Below are 27,362 nucleotides of genomic sequence, written 5' to 3' on the forward strand. Positions count from 1 at the left end.
TGCTTATTCACTTATGTAGTTTGGTTTTCAACTCAACTTAAAGTTAGAATGGACATTGTTAGAAAGGCCTTGTTCAATTCAACGTCTAATAATACTAAGCACAGTGTACTGAACAGAAACTATTCTACATGAAATAGGAGTAGAAGGCACAACCTTTCTTTGCTCTTAAGCCAGTCCCTTCTCCAAGGAGTACAATTAAGGCCTGCATGCAAAACAATAAATGAAGGACAGAATTTCACTCATAGTTAAATAGAAGAGCAGAAGAAAAGGGAGTATTCCATGATGTAATTTAAAAATGTACTTCAGAGCTTCTCTATATCTGGCAATGTTATGAAAACTATAAAGCCATTATTGTATGAGTGTTCAGATACTTACCATACAGAAATATGACACCAGAACACTTACTTATGATTCAGTCAGACCTCCAAATGCAACCAGAGTGATTTTTTTCAAAACACAGATCTAAGCATGTTACGCGTTATTTCATTAAATCCTTCAACAGCACCCCGTGTTTCGTAGGATAGACAAACTCCTTCATAGGTCTATAAGATCCTGTATGGCCTGATCTCTACCTATCTTTCCAGTCTCTTTCACTTACCCCAGCATCACTGGCGTTTTTTGTTCTCATTTTCCCTGCTGTAGTTAACTCCTACTGCCATTCAGGTCTCAACTCAATTGTCACTGAACAGGTAGTTACTTGAATTTTCCATATAATAAAAAATATGTAAAATGTTATTTAGAATGTATATGTTACTTTAAATAGTTCTAGCCTAAAGGATCAATCTAAGAAGAGCAGCATTTATCTTCCTAGACACTACTACTTTAAAACCTATAAAACATCTATGTTTAAAACAACAACCTAACCACTCGAAGCCTTTGTTTATCTGTATAATATGGATAACCTTAAAGATGAGCTACACATACTAAATGAGAAAACATAAAATTCTTAATGTCAGGCACATGGCAAAAACTAAATAACTGGTGCCTATGAATGATAAGCTTTACTCCTAATTAATTCATATTTATAAAGTATATTTCTCCAAGCATTTGATTTATGTAATAACAGAACAATACTGATGTTCTTTCAAGCTGGTTAAAATAATTTTTAGAAGGATAAAAGAGATGCAAAAATTGTTACATCTTTTGTAACAATATTTAAGGTGATTATATCATTCTTATCCGTTTTCCCCCTATTATTTACTATAACCCAGTTTTCTGTTATTTTTTAAGATGCATACAAGCCTTTAAAATATGTATTTAAAATACACAGATACATAAAATTTATCTTAAAATGCATATTTTATTTTCAGTAGCCAATGACCATCAATCAAACAAAGAAAAGAAAACTAATTTTATGAAGAAAGACAGATCTATGGAGTGGTTTACAGGAACTGAAGAATGAGGTAGCTCAACTAAACCAACTTGGAATCATTAACTACAATATGTCAAACTAATTACAAGACAGGTGTCAAAATGGGACATTTAAGCAGTTTTGAAATGTTACACATCTTGTTTTAGTTTTTGTTATTTTTCAAAATTATATGTAAAAGTTATACAAATCATAGTAATAGCTAAAAATACCAATCTATAAAAGGAGTAATTTATAATATAAAGTTCTATTTTGATACTTTTCTGTCTTCAAATCAGTTGCTGTCATCTGAGGTACTCAGTGGTTTGAACTTCCTCAACTTGACAAGAAAAGCTAATTGAAAGGGAGAAAAAAGTAAGGTCATTTACAATAATTAGAAGAAAACACCAGTTAATATGGACTGAAAACATTACTCACCTGTATGACCAGTTTGCCAGTGTATAGGTCTAGCAATATAGGGAAATGATCCATATGGATAATCAGAATGTGATTCTTCTGTTGTAGAACAAAATATATATTATAAGCTACATAAAATATTTTATAACTTGTTCACAAAACTGTTAAAATACAAATTACTGTCCCTTTAAGTTTTTTCTTTCAGGTTTTTTTTTTTTAGCATTTGTTTTGGAGCTACTCTGCTAGTTATCTTACAGAAACAATTTTTCAAGGATTACATGATAAACTTACATATTGTTTTATAACCAAATGGTAAGCCCATATCATAAATCAATGGATTTTTGAAAATTTGTTTGTGGCTTAAAGGTGTACATACTACAAGGACCTAAATTTAGTTCTTTGAAGAATTCCAGCAGCATAAATAACAAATATTAGCTATTTGCATAGCAGGTTTTATTGAATTCTTTCTCTTCAGTAATAATCACTGATCTAAATTTTTAAAATTCATATATATATACATATATGTGAAATATTTCATAAGCCAACCTCCTTGTCACGAGTAAAATATGACTATTATAAGAAGCTCAGTTCTTTAAAGGTATCAGAGCTTTACATAAAAGGCAGGAAAAGTCAATATTCTGTCCCTTAGAGGTTTTATTTTAACAGAGTAAATAACATTTCAATTGAGATATGAAAAAAAATAAATCCCTGAGAAATATTTTTAGAATTTATTGATCAATACACTCAGGAACCTGTTCTCCATTTATTATTGCAAACACATGCATAAAATAAAATTGAAACTTACCATGGTCATCCTCTTGAAGCATCTCACCTTCAATTCCAATTTTCTTTTGAGAATGTAATTGTAAATCTGTGTTGATTTTAGGTTCTACTTTTTGAGCTAAAATTCCATTTCTCTGTTTTGCAAGGCAAACCAACCAATCTCTGACAATGACTTCACTTATCTTTTCACATGAGAGAGCAAGTTCACAGACACGAATTCCATCTAAAAGTTCAATAACCTGTGTGATGCTTTCAGAAAAGTAAAAAATGTACTTCAAATTTTTAGTACAACAACTTTATATTTATTTTATGTTTTAAATAAGCTTAGTCCTAGTTAATTCATATTTATAAAGTATATTTCTCCAAGCATTTGATTTATGTAATAACAGAACAAGTCTGATGTTCTTTCAAACTAGTTAAAATGAAGGAGGGGAAAAAGTGAAAATGCAAGTTAGGGCACATAATAAGCAATTTCACAGAATACTAAGTAAAAAATATAGAATCCATAATTTAAAATTATTATTCACATTACACTTTTAAAACTTTTGTTCTAAATTGCCTGAAGAAATATGCATCTTATATTGACATTTATGTAAAGGATGATTTAAAGAGCAGTGTAACTGAATTTGGGACATTTGTTGTTTCATAAGTTTTACAAGATGACGTATACATCTTAATTCATTTACAAAATGAACAGGTTAGCTTAGGACAAAATAAAAATGTGCTTAAAATCTCATTGCAAATAACAGCCATGTCACTCACTTTGCTAGATATACAGCACATATACCACCCTGTTTAAGATTTGGGTATAAAACCGGCAAAGCAACTTGGGGATTCAACATATCCAATGCTACCTGTGGGGAGGGAAAGAGAAGCAGACTAAGTTCTGTTTTAATAAAGCATAGGTTCTCTCTTCTTATTGTGGTAAAATAATATACTTTTAGAAAGCAATTAATTACCCAGTTAAAGTATTTCATTTTTTAGACTATAGTACTACCATCATTTTACTGTTCCCAAAAAGATATATTTATTATTATACAATTTGTCACAGTATGTGATTATATAAAGATTGCAATGACATGTCTTGCTCTGAGCAATACTGATAATACAGGAATCCTTCTTTAGCTATATTTTGTACACACAAACACACACGCACACACACACACACACATGAAGTCTGACAATTAAGTTCGCGAACTCATCCTAGAAAGTGCTACATACCTCATTGCTGAATATTACTATGGTCACCTTCAAAGTACTCCTCTTGGGAAGCTATGCACTGATGACAGTGCCTAGTCCACCCTTCAAAGCAATTTTGGAACTCTTTTTCTGGAATGGACATCAGAGCTGTCATCATATTACCCTTGATGTCCTGAATGTCATCAAAATATCTTCCTTTCAATAATTTCTTTATCTTTGGGTAAAGAAAGAAGTCATTGGGGGCCAGATCAGGTGAGTAGGGAGGGTGTTCCGATACAGTTATTTGCTTACTGGCTAAAAACTCCCTCACGGACAGTGTCGTGTGAGCTGGTGCATTGTTGTGATGCAAGAGCCATGAATTGTTGAAAAGTTCAGGTCGCCTACCTTTCTCACACAGCCTTTTTTTTCAGCACTTCCAAATAGTAAACTTGGTTAACTGTTTGTCCAGTTGGTACGATTCATGATGAATAATCCCTCTGATATCAAAAAAGGTTAGCAACATCGTTGCAGCAAGTTCGCAAACTTAATTGTCAGACCTCATACATATAGACAAAGTTTCAATGCTTTAGTTTAGCTTTTGATAATAGAAATTACATTATCTCAAATATGTATTTTTATGTTCGAAAGAAAAGTTCTGAATATTTTAGAAATTCTAAAACTTAAGAATCATGTCCCTTATTTCTTTATTCTTCATTCAGTTGCAGAATACAGGGCTGTACTCACAAAAGATATCAAATGAATACAATGACTAAATGAAATTTTCAAAAAAAATAATTGAAAACAAAAATATGGTGAAAATAGAAAACAAAGTGACTGTTATTGAAAGATAATTCCAGACAGCTAAGACTAGCTGGCACATCAATATATTTACTAAATTAGAAGTTATTCCACTGTTTAGGTGTTTTTTTTTTCACATAAACCTTTTGTTTTTAATAAATTAATGGCAGAGAACACCATACACATCACCCTCTAAGCTAGATAATTAGAATCAGAGGGAGAGCAGAAGACAGGGTGAAGGTCATGCCAACCACCACCTGATTTCCTCACCTTCATGCTGGAGAACCAACTGGACGTTGTACTACTTTTAGATAAGCAAAGGTAGGTTTCCTGATCAGATTAAGTGAAACTTTCTCCCATTGTTAACCATTAGGCTAAGGGCATAAGCTACAGAAGGGTATCCATTGATAAATATAGAATATTGGAACAGCAAAGAGGAAGATACACAGATAATCTTGTTTCTTCAAATATCAAACTTCTAATCATAGCCGTAGTACATGAACTCCACCTTCCAAAGGCTTAGTCCTAAACTTACTGTTGGCATTGCACCATACAAGGCTCTCCTTACTTCTGGCATCATCTGCTGGGCTGTGAGATCCAGCCGACTTTCTAGTGTATTGGAAACCTTTATTTTACAATCTCCATTATAAAGCTCTACTCCACCAGCTATTTCCCCAGGCAGGTAGGCCTCCTGATCAATTTGAACATCAACGTCTTGTTTTGGTGGCGATTCTGTGCATATGGATTGCTCTTTGCACTGTGGCCTTTACTAGAGGGAAATCCTGTTTCCAACAATGAACAGTCATCTGGGGTTCCAACAGCTGGAATAAACCCTGGAGGAGCAACCAGTCCATCCAGCAGCACTTGGTACCTGGTTGTATCTTTTAACGCCTTGCCGAGTCTCTGTTTTGCTTCATTTAGTAGGTCTGTACTAAGGTCATCTCTCACTCTGAGGACTTTGAGCCTTGCTGGATTCATCAAACTGAACATCTGCTTTTCTTTCTTCTCATAGCATTCCATAATCTTCAGTCTCTGGGTTTGCACAAAACGACCTTTCTCAATGTTGAACTCTTCTGCTTTTGCGTCTATTTCTTCTGCTTTTTATTGGCTTCTTGTTCGACAAAAGCCATCATATGCTTAATCTACTTTTGCACATCAGCATCGCTAAGGGCCATGGCAAAAGTGATGCTAGGTTGGTGGGCAACTAGCTCAAGTTTAGGATGGAAGAAGACTGGAAAGAAGGGGGAAGGAAAAGCCAGCCTATGTTTATTGAAAAAACAGTATTAATGAGTCAAGGAGCATCACTCATTATTAATTTATTCATAAACTATTTTTTGAGCACCTTCCATGTGCCAAGCATTTGGGTAAGTGGTAAGGATATAAGAAGCTTACATACTATTTTGTTTAATGGGAACTTATATTCTAATAAAGGGAAAGATATTAAACAAATATCCAGTAAATACATAAGTCAGAGGGTGATGAATGACATGAAGAATATAGAATTATGAAGCAGGCTAGTGGGGATAAAGAGTGACAGGGCAGGGAAAGGAACTGGTATCTTATACACAGGCTGGTCAGTGAAGAAACCTAAAGAAAATGCTTAAGATTACCCTGTGGAAATTTAGGGGGAAGTGTGCTCCAGACAGAGAGAAGAGCAAATACAAATGCTCTGAGGCTGTAGGATACTTGGTGAGTCTGAGAAGGTCACTGTCACTACAGTGGAGACAAAATGGGGAAAATTAGTTCCAAGATGGTGGGGATATGGTAGAGTGGAAGAGAGACAGATTATGTAGAATCTCATGGGCTTTAGCTTTACTCAGGAAGAAAAAGCCACCAGAATGATATAATCTGACTTTTTTAAAAAACCTTTTTTTCATGGTAAACATAACAAAATTTGGCATTTTAAATATATTAGTTAGTGGCATTAATACATTCTGACTTATTTTTTAAATCTATACATAGAAAAGACTGAGAGGGCAAGGAAGGATGATGGTGGTTTGCAGAGCAAATAGCATTGCATGTGATGAAAAGTGGTATAAATTTTGAAAAGGTAGAGCCACTTAGAATTAGGATTGGCTGTGAGCTGTGAGAGAAAGAGGAGTCAGAATGAATCCGATGTTTTTAGCCTAAACCACTGAAAGAATGGAGATGTCGTTTACTAATGAGGAAAATGATGAAGACTATGGGAGGAGTGAGCTTAGGGAGAAATAAGGATTCAGCAAAGTTCTAATGACCAATTAACCTCCCAAGTAACTGTGACAGTCCTGTGGATGGTGAACATACAGCAATTGTTCTGTTTTCCTCCTTATTGAGCTATAATACGCAAGCCAAACAAGGATGAGGAAAAAGAACTGCAGTCTTTGTGTCCAGGAAGCTGTGCCACTAAAGCTATAGGCGTTAGATAGAGGTAAGAAGCATCCTAATAAAAATCATTACTCTCCTTTTTGAACTTGACTTCATTTCTCACCTGCTTTCCCTTTAAAGGTCCTAAAATAATCCAACCTTCCAACAACCAATTAAGAAAAGTGAAGAAGACTCCTTAATGTCAAGCTATGAACTAACTGATAATGGCATCTCAAGAATAAGGCAACTTATACTACAATTCTGAAACTCTGAAGCCACCTAATAGCTCCATCTCCACCATCACTGGTCACAGCTTAAAATGTCATCCCCCGGTCATCTATCCTTTTATCTTCATACTAGTCTGCTTCTTCTCCCCAACTCAGCCTCCCACTGCTCTTCTTCCCATCACAAATCTCAAATCTCTCCACTTTCTGGAGCTTTGCGCATGATAATGCCTCTATGCACAGCATCATTAATGAACACTCCTCTACATCCTGACTGTCTAAAGATGACTCTTGCCTGTTTCTTCCCAAAGGGAGGCTATTTATTCCCCCAAATCTTACGACATGAGGATAGGTGCTGGGCTCAGTATGCTCTCGATGCTGCTTCCAAATTATTATTCCTTTATCCCGGAAATGCTGAGGTTCATGATGCTCAACTACTCTTCCTTAGTCATTACCCCATATTTATGTACAACTTTGGCATCTGATTCAGTAAGTCTCTCTGTTCTGAATCCCACGATACTGAAGAAAAATGTTCGTCCCACTCCAGAGATAGAACTGGGGCAAATACCGTGTTTCCTCGAAAATAAGACCTAGCCGGACAATCAGCTCTAATGCATCTTTTGGAGCAAAAATTAATATAAGACCAGGTCTTATATGATATTATATAAGACCAGGTATATTATATTATATTATATATTATATTTTATAGTATATTGTAGACCTGGTCTTATATTACAGTAAAATAAGACCGGGTCTTATATTAATTTTTGCTCCAAAAGACGCATTAGAGCTGATTGTCCGGCTAGGTCTTATTTTCGGGGAAACACGGTAATGAAGGAAGACACTCTCCCCTACAAAAGAAATGTGATCCTTGTTTTCTTTGTACTCAGTATTAGGTAATAAGACCCACTTTAGAAAACTTACCGCATCAAATGTTAAAGATTCTATATCTTTAGTTGCTCCTGAAATGTCCTTATGAATAAAATCCACATTGTCTGGCCACTCTTCTATGTGACTCCTTTTCCATGAATCACGCCAGTGTTTGTAATTCTTCTTAGCCAGTTCATGGTGGTCTTTTCGTATTTCAAAACTTATGACTCGTCCTTGTGATCCAACTTAATTAAAAAAATAATTTATGATGTTTCATAGTATTAATCAATTTATAAAAGAATGTAAAAATTTTATTGTGAAAAGGTATTATATGGATGTGAAAAAATAATTCAAATAGTTCAAGGTTACAAAAGTCTCTGTCCCATCCCAGATCCCCAATCAATCTCCCTCTTCAGAGGTAACCATATTACTAGTTACATACCCTTCCCAAGACAGTCGGTGCCTATACAAGTGTGCAAGTATCTCTTTCTCTTTGGTTTTAACATACATTGTGATGTATTATATACACTGTCCTGTACCTCTCTTTTTACTTACCAGTGCCATTTCAGTGACTAATAATCTACTGCCTTCCTTTTAGCAGCTGTTATATTCCATTGTATGATTATGCCGTAGTTTATTTAAGCAGTCACCTACCAATGAACATTTAGCTTGTTTCTAGTCTTATGTTATTACAAACAATATTGCAATGAAAATTATTGTGCCTAAGTCTTTGTACACATGAGCCAATATATCTAGTCCTAAAAATGGAATTGCCGACTCAAGGGGTATGTGAATTTTTATTTTGAAAATTATTACCAAACTGATCTCAAAAAAAGATATTAATTTCTACTCTACCAACAATGTATTAGAGTGCCTACTTCTCCATACTCTCTCCAACAAAGAATTATCAAACATTTTATGTGCGTCAATCTAAAAATTGAATATAGTTTACCAATGTAGTTTTAATTTGCATTTCTTTTGTTATGGATGAGGTTAGGCCTTTCATATATTTTTAAAATATTTGTATTTTTGTGTGTGCCTGAAGAACTTTCAAACTGCTTAGTATAGTAATACTGCAGTGTCACATTCCACTACTGCATTTTAACAAGGCAATTAATTTCCACCCACCTCTAGCTGAGGTAATTTGATACTATTTGGAGGCTGTCCCAGATCAGTCTGTAGTTTACTAATGAAAGTTTAAATTCCAGGCTGTCTTTTAAAATGTAAATCCAGCTGCAAGTCATCTTGTTCTCATGGGATAAAAATTAATGTTACTAGTAGCATAAGATAAACAATTGGAAAACAAAATTATGGAGGAAAAAAATCCTTCCCAAAAGTAAATAGCAATAATTTTTTGATCACTCATAGTTTTGATTATTCATGCCATGACACTCTTCCAATGCTATAGATATTAGAGATATGGGTACTCCTCCTGTCTCACTAATTTTTATAAATTTACTTTGTCAAATGCATTTAGAAATCTGTCACAGATTGTGAAGAAATGACTGCCTTTAATTATAAACAGAAAAGTATCAAACAAAAGATATGAGGAGCCTGAATGAACTGAATTTCCTGACCTAGTATAAGCTGGATGATGTTTGTATGTGATGGCATTAGGTTAAAGAACAAAAGGTTTAAGTTCAGTTCAGCATATTTCTATCTATAATCTTTATAAAATCTACCCATATACACCTACGACTGCTCTAACAAAGTTTATTAGTTAAAAAAAGAATGCACTAATAAAGAACAACATGAATGAATTAAAAAAATATATATATCTACCCAAAGAGAGTGCTGTCACAATTCAGCAGTCTGTTACTAGGTGAGGAAGGGAACAGTGCACAGGCAGCCAGAACAGGGAAAGCAGCCCTGACACTCAGGGAGCAATAATCAATAAGATAAAAGAAACCAGAAATCAAGCGGTGGGAACATGAACAGATGTTTATGTTTACTACATAGCTCTTGATTTTTGATCAGGTGCTCCCTTCAAGCAGCACTTTCACCAACTGACAATTCGTATAGATTTTCTTAGAAAAGGAAAATGCTTCGTGATCTAGCTTTAACTTAGCTCTGTATTATGATAAATTTATTTATGAACCTCAACTGTAATTCTTTGCCTCTATAGTACATGACTCTTCACCAGCAGCTGACAGCCCTCCTCCTTCCATTTTCTCTCATACTGAGGCTTCATCTGGCACTCTTATTAACAAAAACACGTACATATGTTCACTAAATGACAAGTACAGAATGTTCAGCGCAGCACTATTAATAATGTTCCAATCAAATGCCCATCAACAGAATGGATACATTGTGATTTACTTATAAAATCGAGTAACTACGTAACAACTAGAATGAAAGGACTGCTACATGCACTGGTTGAATCTCACAAACAGAATGTTGAATGAAAGTAGCCAGATTCAAAAGAGTGCATATCCTGTGATTCTTTTTATATGAGGTTGAAAACAGGCAAAAACTAATCAATGATGATAAAAGTCAGAACAGTGGTTACACTGTATTGAGGGGGACATGAGGCTTGTGTGGTGCAGTAACATTCCCTATCTTGGTCTGGGTAATAAAAACTCACTGAGATATACACTTACAATCTATGCACTTTTCTGTAGCTATGTTAATGCTCCAGTAAAAAGTTTAGGTAAAAAAAAAGGTAGAAGCATTAAAAAGCATGGAGGGAGCAAGAAAAAGCAAAGCAAACAGGGTTAGAAAGAGAATGACTGGAAATAAATGTACAAAATGAAAAGAAAAATAGTTGCTACATTTAGTTTCAAAGAGAATTCTCTATATCCCAAAGTTATGTGAATATTTCCTGAAACATCTTTTTAACTTTCTGTTATCATGAATACATAGAATGTTTTATCATCTAAATTCAGCTTTTTAATCCCAATCTCTTACCTGCTTTGGATAAAAATAAGCTCATTCCACCAGAGCCAGAGCCAGCTTCCAAAACAGTATCACCTGGATGAATATTCATCATCAGCAACATCATAGTCATATCCTATGATTTAAGCAAAGTATGGGTGACTCAGGGACCTGTAAATATGTACTAAGCACCTACTCTTATCAAGCACTATGTTGGACTTGGAGAAGAAAACAGTGGAAAGAAAGGATTATACTCTGGCCCTAACTAGCAAGACTTTATATTTTACTTGATAAAATAAGATTCAAGATTCAACTAGTAAATAAAACAGTACTTTAATGCTGAAAATATAAGCAATAAATATAATAGGAGCTCAGAGAAAGGAGAAATAAGCAGATTGTCCTAGTTTAAAGACATTAATAGAGTAGAGAATTTAAGGATACAATCTTAAGGTAGAAACAGCTTTAAGGAAAACAGGTAAGTAGTTTGTCCGTCTCAGGAGGAGAGATAAGGAGACTTGGATGCCAAGCTGAAGCTTTTGAACTTGACCTGATAAGTAAATGGGACATGTCACAGGATGTACTAGAGAAAAATTACGAGGCGGAAAGATCAGTTATTACATAATCTCTGCATGAAATGATGAAGTTATTTAGAATTTGGATACCAGGAAGACTATTTGCGAAATGCTATAACTGAAGAATGGTTTTGTTTCCAGGAATATCATGGGTGCTGGTAATAAGAGCTGTTTATAGCAACTTTACCATGTGCCAGACTTCTGTAACTATGCAAACTTCTTTCACACATTATCTTGTTTGATCAGAATAATAATCAGAGAATAGTATCATCATTTCTGTTTATAAAGAGTAGAAATCAAAGAGGTTAAGTAATTTGCCCAAAGTCACACAGCCAGGAATTAAGTGAGCAAGTAAAGAGTAGAACTGATGTTGAATTCCCAACAACCATGCTGTTGATCATTATAGCCAAGCTTCATATATAGAGAGAATTTTAAATGTTAGCATTTATTTCAACATACCCCCAATACCAAACCTTTCAAGTTGCTAGTAAGCAGCATATCTGGTAAGTTTGTACTATCTTTTCCTTGTCTGAAAACAGCTGTTGTGAAAATTCTAAAAGAGGGGGAAGGGTTTCTAGGATCCTTCTGTCAAATCACAAAATTATGTATAGGTTTGGTTACATGAGAAAATACTTAACAGGTACAGTTGTCTAATTAAAACCAAAATGTATTTTCTGAAATGTTGGACTAAGGCTTCGACCAAGTGATACAGACACATAACTTTTAAGATGTATTAGTCAAAAAGCTTCACTCACAAATACTGTCTTTCAGACATACACATATCCTCCCCTATGTGCCAGCCGCATGGGGCTGGAGGTGGGAGGGGGCAGTGATATAAGGTCACACAGGAGTGGGAGGCAGCTTGGGTAGTCGTTTCAATGGAATGCCCTGGAGAAAACAGTTCTTCTATTTTCTTGACTCTTTCATATAAGATACAGAAACTTGGTATTATAAAATAAAGAAACCCAAAAACACTTTAGTTTTTGCTTCCTCCCATTCTGGTTACATATTCTCAACGGGATGAGTTTTCTAGGTTGGATCCCACTATATACTTCCTGGCAGTTTCAGTCCAAAACTTGGGTGGGACATTAGCATTTACTTATTTCCCTGCCTCTTTCCAAAAGGGGTTTGGGAGATTCCTCCAAAGTTATGAAATATCACTCTCCTATTGAGTTTTCTACACATTTTAAAACCTCAGGCTTTCAAACAATTCTTTCAGTTTCAAACTTACTTTTTTTTTTCTCAACAGGAATTCCAATCTCTTTCCCAGTATTCAATAATATAAATTTAACCCTCAACCTAAGGTTTTAATAATTGGGCTGCACTTTAGTCTTCATTAAATGACAACAATTTCTAATCCCCAATAGTTCTTATATAAGTGTTCTAATCATGCAAATAAGCAGAAAAGATTATTTTGAAAATTGGAGTGTTTCCATTTACATTTCTATTCCAATGGCTTCTTGGCCTTTTGGCTAAGATCAAGTGTACACTTCTATTCCAAACCTAAAAATGCTTGATATTGATCAGTGTGAAATGCTAACATTTCACAAGTCGGTATTCTCTTCACAGATCAGAGAATTGAGACTCCCAATTAAAATTAAAATCTGGAGGCCGGCCTGGTGGCTCAGGCAGTTAGAGCTCCGTGCTCCTAACTCCGAAGGCTACCAGTTCGATTCCCACATGGGCCAGTGGGTTCTCAACCACAAGGTTGCCAGTTCAATTCCTCGAATCTCGCAAGGGATGGTGGGCTCCGCCCCCTGCAACTAAAGATTGAACATGGCACCTCGAGCTGAGCTGCCACTGAGCTCCCAGATGGCTCAGTTGGTTGGAGCACGTCCTCTCAAACACAAGGTTGCCGGTTGGACTTCTGCAAGGGATGGTGGGCTACGCCCCCTGCAACTAGAAATGGCAACTGGACCTGGAGTTGAGCTGCGCCCTCCACAACTAAGATGAAGGGACAACTTGAAGCTGAACTAAGATTGAAAGGACAACTTGACTTGAAAAAAAAAAAAAGTCCTGGAAGTATACACTGTTCCCCAATAAAGTCCTGTTCTTCCCCAATAAAATCTTTAAAAAAAAAAAAAGATTAAAAAGGAGTAAGAAATTTAAAAAAAAATTAAAATCTGGGGGTGGCCAGTTAGCTCAGTTGGTTAGAGCGTGGTGCTGATGACACCAAAGTTGCTGGTTCCATCCCCGCATGGGCCACTGTGAGCTACGCCCTCCTTAAAAAAACAAAAAAACCAAAAAACCACACGGTTTTCTCCTAAAATTAGCGATCATAAAATAAGTAAAAGTCATATCCATTGATTTAAAAAAAGGCTGAGAACAAAAACTTGAAACGTTCTGAGAAGTGCTTTAAGTATGTGAGTCAGGTCTGTAGTACTGCATCAGTTTTGCTCTTTCTGGAACCAATATGCACCTAACTCTTGTCGTATTACCTTTGGATATGTTATGGCAGGCCCTCTTTTCATCAGTAACACATAGTCTTCCAATGACGGCCTCTTCAGCACGAAGTGCTTACCAGAGGAACTCCTCAGTACCTGGCCAGGGAATTTCCCCACGATATCGCTGAAAGGGACTATCCCCCAGCTACTATTTAAGAGTCCGGCGTTGTTCAACTTAAATAATTTCTTAAATTGTGTTTCTCTTTTCCCAAGCTCAGCTAAAATCAGCTCCCCAGCCCGAAAGGGCTCCTCTTTAGAAGGTGACCAGGAAGAGGAGGCGTGAAGTTCTCCGACCTCGGTCTCGGACTGGTCCAGGGCGGGCAGTGCGAGATCCGACTGGCCCTGGTCTGCACTCGAGTCCCCTCGCTCTCGAGGGGGTGACTCCTCTTGAGGCGTCGGCAGTCTGAGGCTTTCCAGTGACGAAAGACATCTGGTCCCAACGCCCCGGACGCGCGGGGGAAGAGATGGAGGCGACTCTGCGCCGGCGACTTTCTTCTGTGCTTCATTGCGCTCTCCTGCCCCATCTCGCGCGTCTCTTGGCGAGGACTCGCAACACAGTGACCGAGCTCTCTCGACGGGCTCCTGCTCAAGCCCGCGCAGAAATGGGCAGGTCGCGATCCCCGGCCGCCTCCGTAGGCGCCGTAGCAAGACTGGACCGCGGCGGCCAGCTGACAGCATGGTGACCCGCGCAGGCGCTGTCTCAGGAGCGTGTCGTAGGTCGGGCGAGACTCCGCCTCTCTCTGCCCAACGCGGTGACGCCGCCGCTTGGGGGCTGGGAGCATCTTCCCTGGAAGAGCTCCGTGACTGCGCCTGCGTCCAGAGAGGGTGGAGCGACCGATCCCGGGGCGCAGGATCTGTGGCTGAGTAACTAACTGTCCCAGGAGCGAGTCCCATTCTCGCGGAGGGCGTTGGTGGGGGGGGGGGGGGGGGCAGTTTCTTTGGACTGTGTGGGCAGACTAAGCAATTGACTGTTGACAAATCTCTGCCGGCCTCGTCCAGGGACAGGAGGGTTAAGAGACAAAGCCTGTGAAAGCGCTGTGTAAACTGAAGTCCTGTCTATACCAGGGTTAGCTCTCTAGTAATCGGGCACACGAACGTCACCAGGTCACCACCAACAAGTATAAATAAAACTGGCCCAGAGTTGCGTTTGACAGACCACCCGCTGACCTGCGCTCCTTTCCCAGCTGACAGCGACGTTCTTCCCTGGCTCTACCAAGTCCTTTTTGACTGGGCTCTACCTGCATGTTCGCCCCAGGTGCAGAACTTATAGTGGCAGTATTCACTGTGTGCTTATTTAACATCATTTTTAAAAAAGAATTAAAATATAACAGTGAAGTATTGTACCCTTCCCCACACTAGAAACATCTTAAATGGGTCAAAGGCCATTGGTAAAACAGTGCGGTGGCAGGGTAGAGTGGTGTTACAGGATTAATTTCATCCTTCCAAAATCAATGTGACAGTATTTGGAGATAGGGTCTTTCAGTAGGTAATTAAGTTAAAATGAGGTCTTTAGAATGGGCGTTAATCCAATATGACTGGTGTCCTTATAAGAAGAGATTAGGACACAGGCAGAAGATCACTATCTACAAACCAAGAAGAGCAGCCTCAGAAGAAGCCAAACCTCTGCACCCCTTGATGTGGGATTTCTGGCCTCCAGAACTGTGAGAAAATTAATTTTTATTACTTAAGCCCCTCCTCAAAAAAGAATGAGCTGTTTTCTGATTCTCTTATTGGATCTCTTTAAAAATTGTTCATTCCCAGGTTTTGGCACCCTCCAAAAATTGAAATAAAAATAAATTAATTTACTCCTAAAAACAAAACAAAACAAAAACTGGGAAAAGGTTATCCTTGGAGTCCACAGTTTCATTTAACGTTAAATGTCACTATTAACATTAATTCAATTGGCGAAAATTTACTGAGAGTCTGGCAATACCAGGTATTTCCTTCATTTAAATTTACAATAACCCCGTGTTAGAAATAAGTATTCCCATTTTACACATCAGAAAACTGACCCAGGGGGATTCAGTGATTTGGGCAATACCCCATAGCTGATAAGTGGCGTGACAGGATTTCCCATGTAGGTCAGTTTGGTTCAGCAGTCCATACTCTTTGTACTGTAATACCCCTTCTCAAAGACGGTACAATTGAATTCAGAGTTCAAGTGAAAATATGTTCAAAGGGCTGTGAATTCAGTTTAAATTTGATAAAAGTAAGTCTTATTGCTTTCAAAGACTTAATGTTTTTCTAATCTATGTCGTCTAAAACATCAGCCCCTATAAACTCCATCATCAGCATTTCTCTCTTGTAATCCTAAAAATGAATAAAGAAACTGGCCCCCACCCCAACTGCATGTCTCCCTTTTGTTTTTTATTTTTTCTTTTAAGGAAAGTTCTTATGACCAATATTTTTATTATCATTGCTAAATGTAGGTCTAAATTGCAACCTTCTGAATCCTAAGCCTTAGAGTAGGAATTGGAAGAAGGTATATTGACAAAATATGGGAAGTAAATTTACATGTCTTCGATTTCTGAGATAAACTATGAGCAATAAATGGCATTCCTTTCCTTCTATTGTTTGAATAACAGAGACAGTTATAAGTATTTGTCCTGCACACATCTAATGAACTACACTAACACATTTTTTTTTTTTTTTAGATTTTATTGGGGAAGGGGAACAGGACTTTGTTGGGGAACAGTGTGTACTTCTAGGCCTTTTTTCCAAGTCAAGTTGTTGTCCTTTCAATCTCAGTTGTGGAGTGTGCTGTTCAGCTTCAAGTTATTGTTCTTTCAGTCTTAGTTGTGGAGGGCACAGCTCAGCTCCAGGTCCAGTTGTTGTTGCTAGTTGCAGGGGGCACAGCCCACCATCCCTTGCGGGAGTCGAACCGGCAACCTTGTGGTTGAGAGGACGTGCTCCAACCAACTGAGCCATCTGGGAGCTCAACGGCAGCTCAGCTCAAGGTGCCATGTTCAATCTTTAGTTGCAGGGGGCACTGCCTACCATCCCTTGCGGGATTCAAGGAATTGAACTGGCAACCTTCTGGTTGAGAGCCCACTGGCCCATGTGGGAATCGAACCAGCAGCCTTCGGAGTTAGGAGCATGGAGCTCTAACCGCCTGAGCCACCTGGCATTTTGAAAAATATTATTTATTCATGATCTTTCAGAGCATTTAAGCTCTCCAAAAAGGCAGTATGTGTGTCTTTCTGTTTCTGGCTATACTTTTGCTTTCCTTCTCTCTTCTTTATGAAATTGTCAGCCTGCACTCTGAAACTATTCTCTGAAAATATGAGGCATCACCGACTCATCATTTCTGCATTATAAGGCTAGAAGAAAAACCTGTTGTCTAGTAGCATTTAGTCAAGCAATTACTGTAAAGTCTAAATACCTATCAAAGAATACTATAGCTAATGGTTGACATTTAAAAATCTCCAGTCAAAATTGACCACTAGTTCTTGTTCCACAAATGTTCTCGTCTAGCTCTTTTTGTTTCTCTCTAGCTCTTTGCACAGGCATTTCCCCTCTATCTTGTATAACTTTCCCTTTTCCTTCAGGTGTCAAGGTCACACCAGAATGGTGGCTTATAATGACTCCAAAAGACGGGGAAAAGTGCCTCTCCTCTGTGCTCTGGTGTGTCCTGTCTTTAGACCTATCATGACAATGACACATGTCATATTGTATGGAAGTTGCTGTTTATTTACTATTTACCAGGTTAGAGGATAAGATTGTTGAGAGGTCTGTGTCTTGTTCACCATTATAATTCAGATGCTTGTCATCATGCCTGGACACAATATACCCTCAATAATATTTGTTAAATAATGGAATGAAGAAAGTAAGAAATGAGAAAAACAGCAGCCTTGATACCTGGGTCCCTATACTAAATAATTCAACATGTAAATATGGTCCAATTATATTTAGTAGTTATATATTTTGTTTTGTATATGTACATGTATTTAGCTTTTATCAGAACACTTGAAGATCACAGATTTGTTCCTACTAACTTGGTGAAATACAAAGTAAGCCTAAGAATATAACCGCTTTCCTCTTGCTTTTTCATTTTTTCCCCAGTTGATGCTGAACTTGAATCTAGGTCTTATAGAACTTCTCTAGGATGTACTGTTGTGTTATTAGACATTGCAAATCTAAGTCCAGATAATTTTTAAAAGAATTCTCAAGTGTGTGTACAGATTTTAAAGAAAAATTGCATGCTGTTTAGAATTAGGGGATCTTCTTACTTATCACCCACCACCGCTCACTAAACACCTTTTGTTGTGTGGTTGTAAATTAGAGGATACTATGCAGCTTGATCCAGAACTAGTTTGCTAGCACATTGTGAGCCATCGTTTTAGAAAGTCAAGAATTGGTCAGTCCTCCTTGGGGAGCCTCTCCTGGAGAAGATTCTACATCCTCTTTCCCCCTCCTCAGTCTCCTTCTTTTGGATAACGGACTGACTCTCACCTCCATCCGTACCTCCCTACTGCTGGTTAGGGTCCTGTGCTAGTCTGGTCCTCAGAGAATGGCCACACTTTCTGCCCTCCATCTCTTTCTCAGGTGCCACCAACTCTACAGAATTCAACAATCATTACTCTGAGTTTTAAAATTAATTGTGAAGCATTTAAGCTTTGTGTTTATGTTCTCTGTCTTTGTTGATGAATGCACATAAAATAATCAAACTCCTCTAAATGTAAAACCTTTTAAGAACCTGAAACCTTGGGCATATCTATACATCTATTCACTTACCACTCATGAATTCATTTACTTTGCATAACTGGGTCCTAGTCAGGCATATCTTAACCTCCAGAGGACTCCCCTGAACACCCAAGACAAATACTGTTCTAATCTTTCTTCTACGCATTGCTTTCTATTTAGTTTTTATAAAATTGTAGTCATACTCCAGTCTTTTCCTCACACTGAATCTTTGCATTATAAATTATGAATGAGCATAAATAGAGTAAAACCTTAGCAAGACCATGTACAAGTGTCACTGTTGTGAGTTTTCGTACTATAAGAAATCCTGTTTAGTTAAATGACTCTTGTTTGTGTCCTATAAATTCAAACGATTTGGTAAGATTATACGAGTATATTAGTTAAGATACAGTTTGGCTGTAAGTGAAGGTAGGAAATTCAGGGCTAAGATGAAACTCAGAAGTGTCAGGTACTCCTGTGTATGGTCTCCATTCCAAAGTTTACCTTAGAGTTCAATATATGCTCAAGTTCCAGCCATTACATCCCAATTCCAGTTAGTAAGAAGGAGGAAGAAGGAAAAAGATCATGCCCTCTTTCCTTAAAAAAAATACTTCTCTAAAAATGCACATATGACTTTTACTTACATGTCACTGACCAGGACTTAATCACAAGGCCAGATCTAGCTGCAAGGGAAGCTGGGAAATTTAGTTTTTATTACAGCTGAACATAGTCCTAGCTAAAAATCTGAAATTCTATTAATATTCAAGCAGGAAGAAATGGATTTTTAGAGGCAGTTAGCATTTTCTCTCGCAGGCACACGCTAGCTAATTTAAGCAATCCCCATTTAATAAATGTGTTATATTCCTAAAGCTTGTAAATAGGATATTTGCAATCTGCTATAAATAGTGATTGTGTTCCCAGATCTGCTCAAAAGCCTATCGAGGGATAAAGTAGTTGAAGCAGTGTTCACCACTGAAAAAGACAATGGAAAACTATAAACATGCCACTTGCATCTTTTAAATAAAAAAATTTTAGTCCATAATTTAAACTGCTAGACACCATCTCTGGTTGACCTGCTGGTACCTCAAACTCAGCATGGTCCAAACCGAACTAACTCGTCATTTCTACCTTTACTCCCTTTTTCCGGTCCCCTGGGACCCTGATTCTCTTATTTTTTCCTACACTAGTTAAAATCACTTGATTTTTAGTTAGTTACAGGCTAGAAAGTTCCAGGTCATTTGTGATTCTTCTTTCTGTGACACTCTCTTCTGACACAGACAGATTCACACACACAACCTCTGAATCAGTGGTCACGTTCTGTGGATTTCCTTTCTATTATCCACCACTATGGGCACAGTTATTGAAATAGACCATTTCAATCATCACCAAATTTGACTACCTGCAACTGAAGCCTCCCTACTTCTATCCTACATTCTTTCATTCAGTTATTCAATAACCATGTGTTGAGTATCTACCGTGTGCCATGCGCTGTGCTGAGGACAGGGAGATTGAACAGGGGGTGGGAGTAGTTCTTGCTCTCAAAGAAGTTCCAGTCTGTTAGGGGAGACAGAGTGGCATACCCAGGTCAGAGCGGTGGGAGCTCTCTGCCCAGCATCCAGGCGATAAAGAGGCTCATTGTCAATGAAGAATTAAAAAACAATACCCAAAACAGCTAAAAGCCAGTCTGTTTCCTATTATCACCCATTGACACCCATTCTACATAATGTCAGTGATGAAATACTTCTCTCCCCCTAAATCTTTTACTGACTCAAGTTCTAAATAAGTGTTGTGATTACCACTGAGTTTTAATTACATATGTATGTGTGTATGTACTTATGCTTCAAATTAGCACATTTTTACTACTTATCCTTTGATAAACATTATAATGCTCAAGAAAATTAGTTCCAAGAACTCCTAATTATACACATGTGGATTCAGTTACAAGAGTTCTTTTTAAGTTCTTAAAGTTTCAGAATCATTCAAGCTTCCTATGGCACAATTCGTATCTCCAACCCCTGTGGTACTACATATTTCTGTGTTAAGACGGGATTTAAAATAATGATAGCGTAATAACAATGAAGATGAAAAAGCAGAACTTGAGTGACTTCAAGCCTGTCATTCTATGATGACTTGGGATTTCTGTTTGTGTTTAAAATGTTTTAGGTGTAGAGACATCTGAAAGCTACTTAGCTACTCAAAGAAACAAAGGCATGGACAGCCTTACAATATCTGAAATCTATTACGAAACAGGATTTTTATGAATCTCTGGCGAAGTTATCCTTATGTCTAAGCCTTTTCTTGACTATTTTCGTATATGCTGTTTCATGTAAAAGGAACTGTTTAAAATTAAAATTACTATAGTGTTGTCTAGCAACTGTGAGCAAATATAGATTGACAAATCTAGCAGCACTGACTATTGAACATGAATATATGAACATCAATTTTTGCAGAAGTTATTTGCAAATCTGCAGAAGTTAAATGCTTGAAAACAAAGGCTAATGTTATTCTTAATTACTTCGACAGACCACCATATAAACTACACCCTTTTAAAAAATCTTTTAATGTAATTAAAGATGTAAATCCATAACTTCCCCCCTTTTTGTACTCTAATCTTTATTACATAATTAATTTATTTATCTTTTTTTAACTGGCAGGATGATATATATAAATTTCAATAAAAGAAATATCAGTGTGTTTCTTTTATGGCCTTTATTATCATTTTTTTAATTTCATGATTGTTACTAAAAATCATTTCATCATATAAAGAAGGGGATTGTTTTTTAAAAAATGATCTACTCTGGGTGTTCAGTATGCTAGGTGTGCCACTGGAATAATTGACCTGAAACAGATTATTTTAAGTATTTTAAATGAAATGATAGAAATCATTATACCAGTAACTTAGACATGGATTGCCTGGAGGGTGCTGTTTGAAGTTAGGGATCCAGGGACACTCTTTTTGGTAACTTTTATGCAAAACTTGCACAAGGGTCTCCTGTACCCATTATCCAGATTCACCAATTGTTTACATGTTTACCCTTTGCTTTTTCATTCTCTCCCTCTCTCTTTCTGTCTCTTTCCATGCACATAACACACACACACACCCTCTCTCCCTTTAAGGATATTTTTGTACTGGCTGTTAGTCATATGGCTTCACATTGTCGCAAAGAAAGCTGGAAAATACAGTTTTTATTCTGGAAAGTCATATACCCAGGTAACGAATTGCCCCCAATAGAATAGGAGATGAGGAAGATGCAGAAGATAAAACTGAGAAGAGCAGCCAGAGAAGTGAGAGGTAACCAGGAGGGTGTGATGTCACGGAAGGTAAGCACGCCAATGACAAATCAAGTCAGATTAGGATTTACAATGGACACATATCTAGCAGTGTGAAGGTTACTGGTGGCCTCTATAAGAGTTTTGGTATAGTGGTGGGTGGGGATAAAAGTTCCACGGGAGGAGAGAAATTGAGAAAATTAGGCTACCTTTTTTGAGTTTTAAAGGAAAGAAAAGATTGGGAGAGTAACTGGAGGGTAAGTGTTGTCAAGGCAATTTTATTTTTTAAGAAGGGAGAAATAACAGTATGTTTATATGTTAATGAGAAGGATTAAGCTGAGAAAACTGACGCTAGTAGAGATTGGAAAGACTGTGGAATAATATACTTGAGTGGGTAAGAGAGGATGGGATCTAGAACTTACCTGCAGGGGTAGCCTTTGCCAGGAGCGTGGACAATTCATTGGTACAAGGAGTGTGGTACAGGAGATGGAGGAAAGTGGGGTAGAGTCTGTGGTATTAGGAGCTTGTGGAAATTCTCTCTGATTGCTTCCATTTTCTCAAGAAATAAGAAGCAAAATCACCCACTGAGAGTGAGGATGAAGGAGGTAATAAGAGAAGGTATGAATTAATGTCTAGGAGAGTGTAAGAGTGAATGGATGAAGAAACAATTCCTTCACTGCCCAGCTCTATACCTGTTTGTTTTCTTATTGGAAAAATAGAGATACTGATAGTCTCTACATCCTTGGGTTGTTGTGAGGACTAAATGAATTCATACGCATAAAGCACTTAGAACAGTACCTGGCATATAGTAAGTGCACAATAAGCTTTTATTTTTATTTGTATATTTATGACTAAATCTATAACTCTAGCTCAGACTGTTATTGGGAAATGACGTTGTACCTCAGTTCTTCTCTTCTTGAAGGAAAGAATTCAATCAAGAGACAGTGTTTTTGTGCGGCAAAAGGACAGCAAGAAGTTTATTAGTAAAACCAAGCATACTCTGAGACATGGAACGGGCTGACCCAAGAGAGGGAAGCAGCTCGCCTTACACTGCATGAAGGCTTTTATTTCTACCTATGGGTAGAATTGCCTCCCCCTCTCCCTTCTCTTATCTCTCCTTCTCCCCCTGAGGTGCCTAGTCCTCTGGCATTTAGGAATGCATTTCTTTGATGCAGGGGCATGTGTAAACATATCCCTTAGGGGTATGTGTAAACCTGGAATCCTGTTGGGCTAGTAAGGTATTGTTGGTCCTGACAAGCAGGATGTCTTCGTCCCATCTCTGGCTCTTAACAATGCATGTCTTTGAATTACAGATATGTCTAAGCCTGGAATGATGCTGGGCAGCTGCAAGGGGTCTTGACCCAAGTAGGAGCTGCAGCAAGGGTCTTTCTAACTGGGGCTAAGTCACTCCTTCTCCTGCTGTTTTCTACCTATCTACTTACTCTATTAAGATCTTTCTTCATACAGGCTCATACATATATACTCTTTTATAGAAAAATCCTTAAAATAGTTGTCTATACTTTTCTGCACTTTCTCACCTCCCTTTTTCTCTTCTACTCTTTACAAGTTTTCCCCTCACTTCTCTACTAAAAATGCTTTTAAAAAGTTACCAATGACCTTGATCGTGCCAAGTTGGTTAATTCTCAGTCTTCATCTTACAGCATTTGACATGGCTTTGATCATGTCTTGCTTCTGAAATCTTTATAAAAATTTGTTTCCAGGGCATCTCATTCTCATGGCCTTTCATCTTGCCTTGCTGTTATCCCTTCTTAATCTCCTTTGCTGGATCCTCTTCCTCTTCCTGACCTTTAAAGACTGGCACAGTTTGGGGCTAAGTATATTTCTCTGTCTATATTCACACCCAATATGATTTGACCAGTTTCACAGTTTCAAATAGCGTCCGTATGCTAATGTATCCAAAATTTGTATCTCTAACTGTGATCTTCTCATATATCCAACTTTTACGGAACAGCTCTATTTGGATGTCAGGCATATCATACTTCACTGTCCAAAACAGAGCTCTTGATTTCCACTCCACCCAAACTCATCTCCCCAATTCAGCCAATGGTATTACCATTCACTTTGCTCAGGCCCTAGAGTCATCCTTCATGTGTGTCTTTTTCTCCCCCTTCACAATCAATCCCTTCAGCAAATCCTGTTGCCTATAACTTCAGATTATATCTTCTCACCACCTTGTCTGTTTTCATCTGAGTCTGACCCTTCACTGTCCTTCTGTCTTGTCTGTCTGCTTTCATTCTTGCCTTTCTACAGTCTCCACAGAGAGTCCAGGAGGCCTTTTAAAACTGTAGGTCAGTTTATGTGATCCCAAATTATCTAAAATGAAAATCTTACACCTGTAAAAGCTTCAGAGTCTTCCCATAGGTCTGAGGGTAGTGTTTTTATCTTTCTTGCTAAGCAATGAGCTCTTTGCATGGGCTGAACGGGACCTGGCATTTCCTAACTCAGAATGCATCGATTTGGAATATTATGGAGACAGTAAAAATTATCTATTTGATGTTGTAACATGGAAAAAATCTTGGGGAAATAAGAGGGACTGTTCACTCCCACCATTACTTTTACACTATTATGACTGAATAAATTATTATGTGTATTCATGATTACAGACTGGAAGTAGGCAAAAATGGAAACGATTGTTACAATAAAGCAGTTATAAGTGAATATTTTAAACATTAGTCCAATCATGTTATTAAACCCAAACCCTTTTCTTTCTTTCCTTCTTCATTTTTTTTTTTTTTTTAAAGGAATGGGCTGTGCTCAGCAGTGTACAGTCCAGTTAATTCCACACGTCCTCTCTCGTAGCAGGACAAGTTAGCATTGGGCCCAGCGGGCCACCGTCCACAGGGTGGGCCCCGCACAACGTTCTGTAGCATCGCGAAGAGCCCCTCCCTCGGCTCTCCGTGCTCCCTCCGCCCCACTTCCTCCCTCCAGGCCCCGCCCCGCTCCGGTGCGCCTGCGTATGGGCGAACACGTGGCTGCCGCGGAGCCAGAGCAGCAATGGCGGCGGGCGGCGGCGGAGCGGCCGACTCCCTGTCTCCGGCCGGGGTCCCCTGCGCCTTCTCCCCGCACAGCCAGGCCTATTTCGCTTTGGCGTCTGCCGACGGTCACCTGCGAGTGTGGGAGACAGCCAGCAACCGGCTACACCAAGAATACGTGCCTTCCGCGCACCTCAGCGGTACCTGCACCTGCTTGGCCTGGGCGCCAGCGCGACTGCAGGCCAAGGTAAAGCGAGCAGGACGGTGGGGGGCGGGCGCCCACCCGGACTCGGCCTCGGCGTCCCCCAGGCCCTTCGGCACGTGGCCCGGCATCGCGCGTGGCCCTTGGAGGCCCGGGGCGAGGAGACACGGAGTGCGGCGGCGGCGCGGAGTGGGCCCACGCCGCCAGCCCCGTGCGCGGCCTGTCCACAGGGCAGCAAGGGAGGGCTCGGCCCGATCCGACGGGCGGTGGACCAGAGTCCTACCAGCGGGCTCTGTAGGGTCTTCGCCCCGCGCCCCGCTTTCGCCTGGGCGCCATGTTCGCCCAGGCCCCAGCCCCCCCAGGGGGCTACCTTCTGCCGGCCTTTGCTCATCAGCTTACGCTTTTCAGAGCCCTGGCTTCTGACAGAGGACGGCCGTGGGGCTACACTACTCTTCTCCGATCCCTACCTCACTCATCGGCTTTGCTCTGGACAGTTGGAATCAACAAGTCTTGTTTCCGGACATCCCCACCCCCCACCTTTGGGTGCCGGCTAACCACGTGTTTTCCATGTCCAGGACGTGGGACTCTCTTGAAACTCTTGACTTTCCCAGGCTCTTTTCCATTCCAGCCGTTTGAACCTTCTTGCTTTTTCATTTTTAACATTTGCTTGACGTCCCTTTATACACCTCTTTCCCCCAAGTCTGAAGTCAGCGTTAGAATATTGGAGGCAAAGTGAAGAAGTAGTTTAACTTAATAATTATGAGTCCAGGTGAAGTTTGTCTTAGAGGAGACACTGCCGAGTTTGGGAAGGCTTTTCACTGTTAGGGATCCATCTCAGGTAAGATGCCATTCACTGTTGAGTCGTTGGACTACATCTACTGTAACACACACGTGGAAACTGCAGTTAAGTTACACTGCCTATGTTTGAATCCAGGCTTGGCTTCGTAGTTGTAATTTTGACACTAGTTCCCCATTTGTAAAATGGGGATAAATAGGACCCTCTTTATAGATAGAGTGGTTGTGAGGATTAACATTTAATAACGCATAAAGCGTTTACAATAGTTCTTGGTGCATAAGTGCTACAGGTTTTGTCATTAATAGCTCTTATTTGTATGGTTAGCCTTGCAAGTAAAAACTAACATTTTACTTTGTTTGAGAAGAAGAAACTGAGGCTCTGGAAAATTAAGCAACTTGCAAAAGCCAAAAACAGAACCTGGACTAGAACTCAGGAATTTAGACCTCAGTTCTCCATTATCTGCAAGAAATTAATAATATTAGACTGGCAAAAATTTTTTGTCCACTTTGCTGTTGACTTAACAATCACATTGTATGCCTCAGGTATAAAACTTCTGCCTAGGCTTATATTTCCTGTTCAAAGTCATAGTTTTGGATAATATAGAACACTCTTAATACAATAGAAAAATATCTGGATTTGGTTTCATAACCAGGACTCAGCTCAAACTTGCTTTTGTCACATTGAGCAAGTCACTTTAATTTTGGGGGTCTCGTTGAAAAATGAGAGTTGGGCTACATGAAAAAATTTTATAGGTGTCCGTATTCTTTTACCTATGTGCTCTCATTTCAGCCACAACTCTGAAATGCCCTGAAATTACTACGTTTTTAAAAACAGAATCAGAACTAAGAAAGTTTAAATTACTTCACCAAAGCCTGAATAACCAGTAATGTGGTTGTGGTGCTCTGATGGTCCAGTGCTCTTACACTGTAACTTTAGAACTTGAATCACAGACTTGAGAGCTGGGAGGAACGTAGAGACATCCAGTCTTCATCATCTTGGGGATGTGTCCTTTTAGAGCATCAGTTTTACTTGAAAATTAGGGGGAGAAGCAGTTTTCCTGTATTAAAACTTGCATAATACATATGGCGTAATGTTAAAAGGCCATGTGATTTTTATAGAGAATGAAGAGCGATTTGTAGTAACTGCTTCCACCTCAGCTCCCAGGTCCCTGGGTCATGATCCTTTCCACTTAAGTTTTAACATGCTCTCATCCTACTAAGCCCTTTTATTTTACATCTGTGAGGCGGAAGGTAAGAGGCATGAAAAGGCTGTTATTTGGAAGCCCATGTTCCTAGCATCTTGTTACGATTTTAGTACTCTAAAATGTGAAATGGAGATTATGCTATCCATCTGTCAACGTCCTCAGGATTAAAGGAGACACAGTGTATATGACTGGTGTAGTATGGCCTGGCATGTAGTGAATGCTCAATGAATGTCAGTTGATCTTGAATGAATCAATGAGTATTCCATATGGGCTCATTTTATCATTTACTGCTATAATCCTTAATGTAAGTCAGCTTGTAAGAATATCCTGCGTCTGGTTCAGTAATTGGTAATTTGCCACCCTAG

At 38.7% G+C, this 27,362-nt stretch overlaps 3 protein-coding genes and 2 pseudogenes across 6 annotated transcripts in view; 3 read left to right on the forward strand and 2 right to left on the reverse strand.

Moving 5' to 3' along the window:
* The window catches only part of SPDYA (speedy/RINGO cell cycle regulator family member A), a 30,045-nt gene extending 28,627 nt beyond the window's left edge, over positions 1 to 1,418 (forward strand). For all 4 annotated transcript variants that reach the window (XM_074331835.1, XM_074331836.1, XM_019735365.2 and 1 more), the window contains one exon: positions 1,311 to 1,418. In XM_074331835.1, coding sequence (XP_074187936.1) covers positions 1,311 to 1,402 — 92 coding nt within the window. In that variant the 3' untranslated portion in view covers positions 1,403 to 1,418. The remainder of the gene's footprint in view (positions 1 to 1,310) is intronic.
* TRMT61B (tRNA methyltransferase 61B) lies at positions 1,281 to 14,590 on the reverse strand. The gene is made up of 7 exons (XM_019735363.2): positions 13,847 to 14,590; positions 10,870 to 10,972; positions 8,017 to 8,207; positions 3,311 to 3,402; positions 2,571 to 2,797; positions 1,787 to 1,864; positions 1,281 to 1,702 (listed from the first exon to the last, which is right to left on the reverse strand). Exons 1-7 carry the CDS (start codon positions 14,528 to 14,530, stop codon positions 1,644 to 1,646), a joined length of 1,434 nt encoding a protein of 477 aa, XP_019590922.2. The 5' UTR covers positions 14,531 to 14,590; the 3' UTR covers positions 1,281 to 1,643.
* Positions 3,996 to 7,767, reverse strand: LOC109449283 (V-type proton ATPase subunit E 1; annotated as a pseudogene).
* On the forward strand, positions 12,861 to 13,000 carry LOC141572007 (U2 spliceosomal RNA; annotated as a pseudogene).
* Positions 14,591 to 24,775: 10,185 nt separating the features above from the next.
* The window catches only part of WDR43 (WD repeat domain 43), a 40,552-nt gene continuing 37,965 nt past the window's right edge, over positions 24,776 to 27,362 (forward strand). Inside the window, exon 1 of the mRNA XM_019735383.2 lies at positions 24,776 to 25,042. Within this exon, the coding sequence (XP_019590942.1) occupies positions 24,818 to 25,042 (225 nt within the window). The 5' untranslated portion in view covers positions 24,776 to 24,817. The remainder of the gene's footprint in view (positions 25,043 to 27,362) is intronic.

This window comes from Rhinolophus sinicus, linkage group LG05 (genome assembly GCF_036562045.2).
Source record: "Rhinolophus sinicus isolate RSC01 linkage group LG05, ASM3656204v1, whole genome shotgun sequence".
NCBI lineage: Eukaryota > Metazoa > Chordata > Mammalia > Chiroptera > Rhinolophidae > Rhinolophus > Rhinolophus sinicus.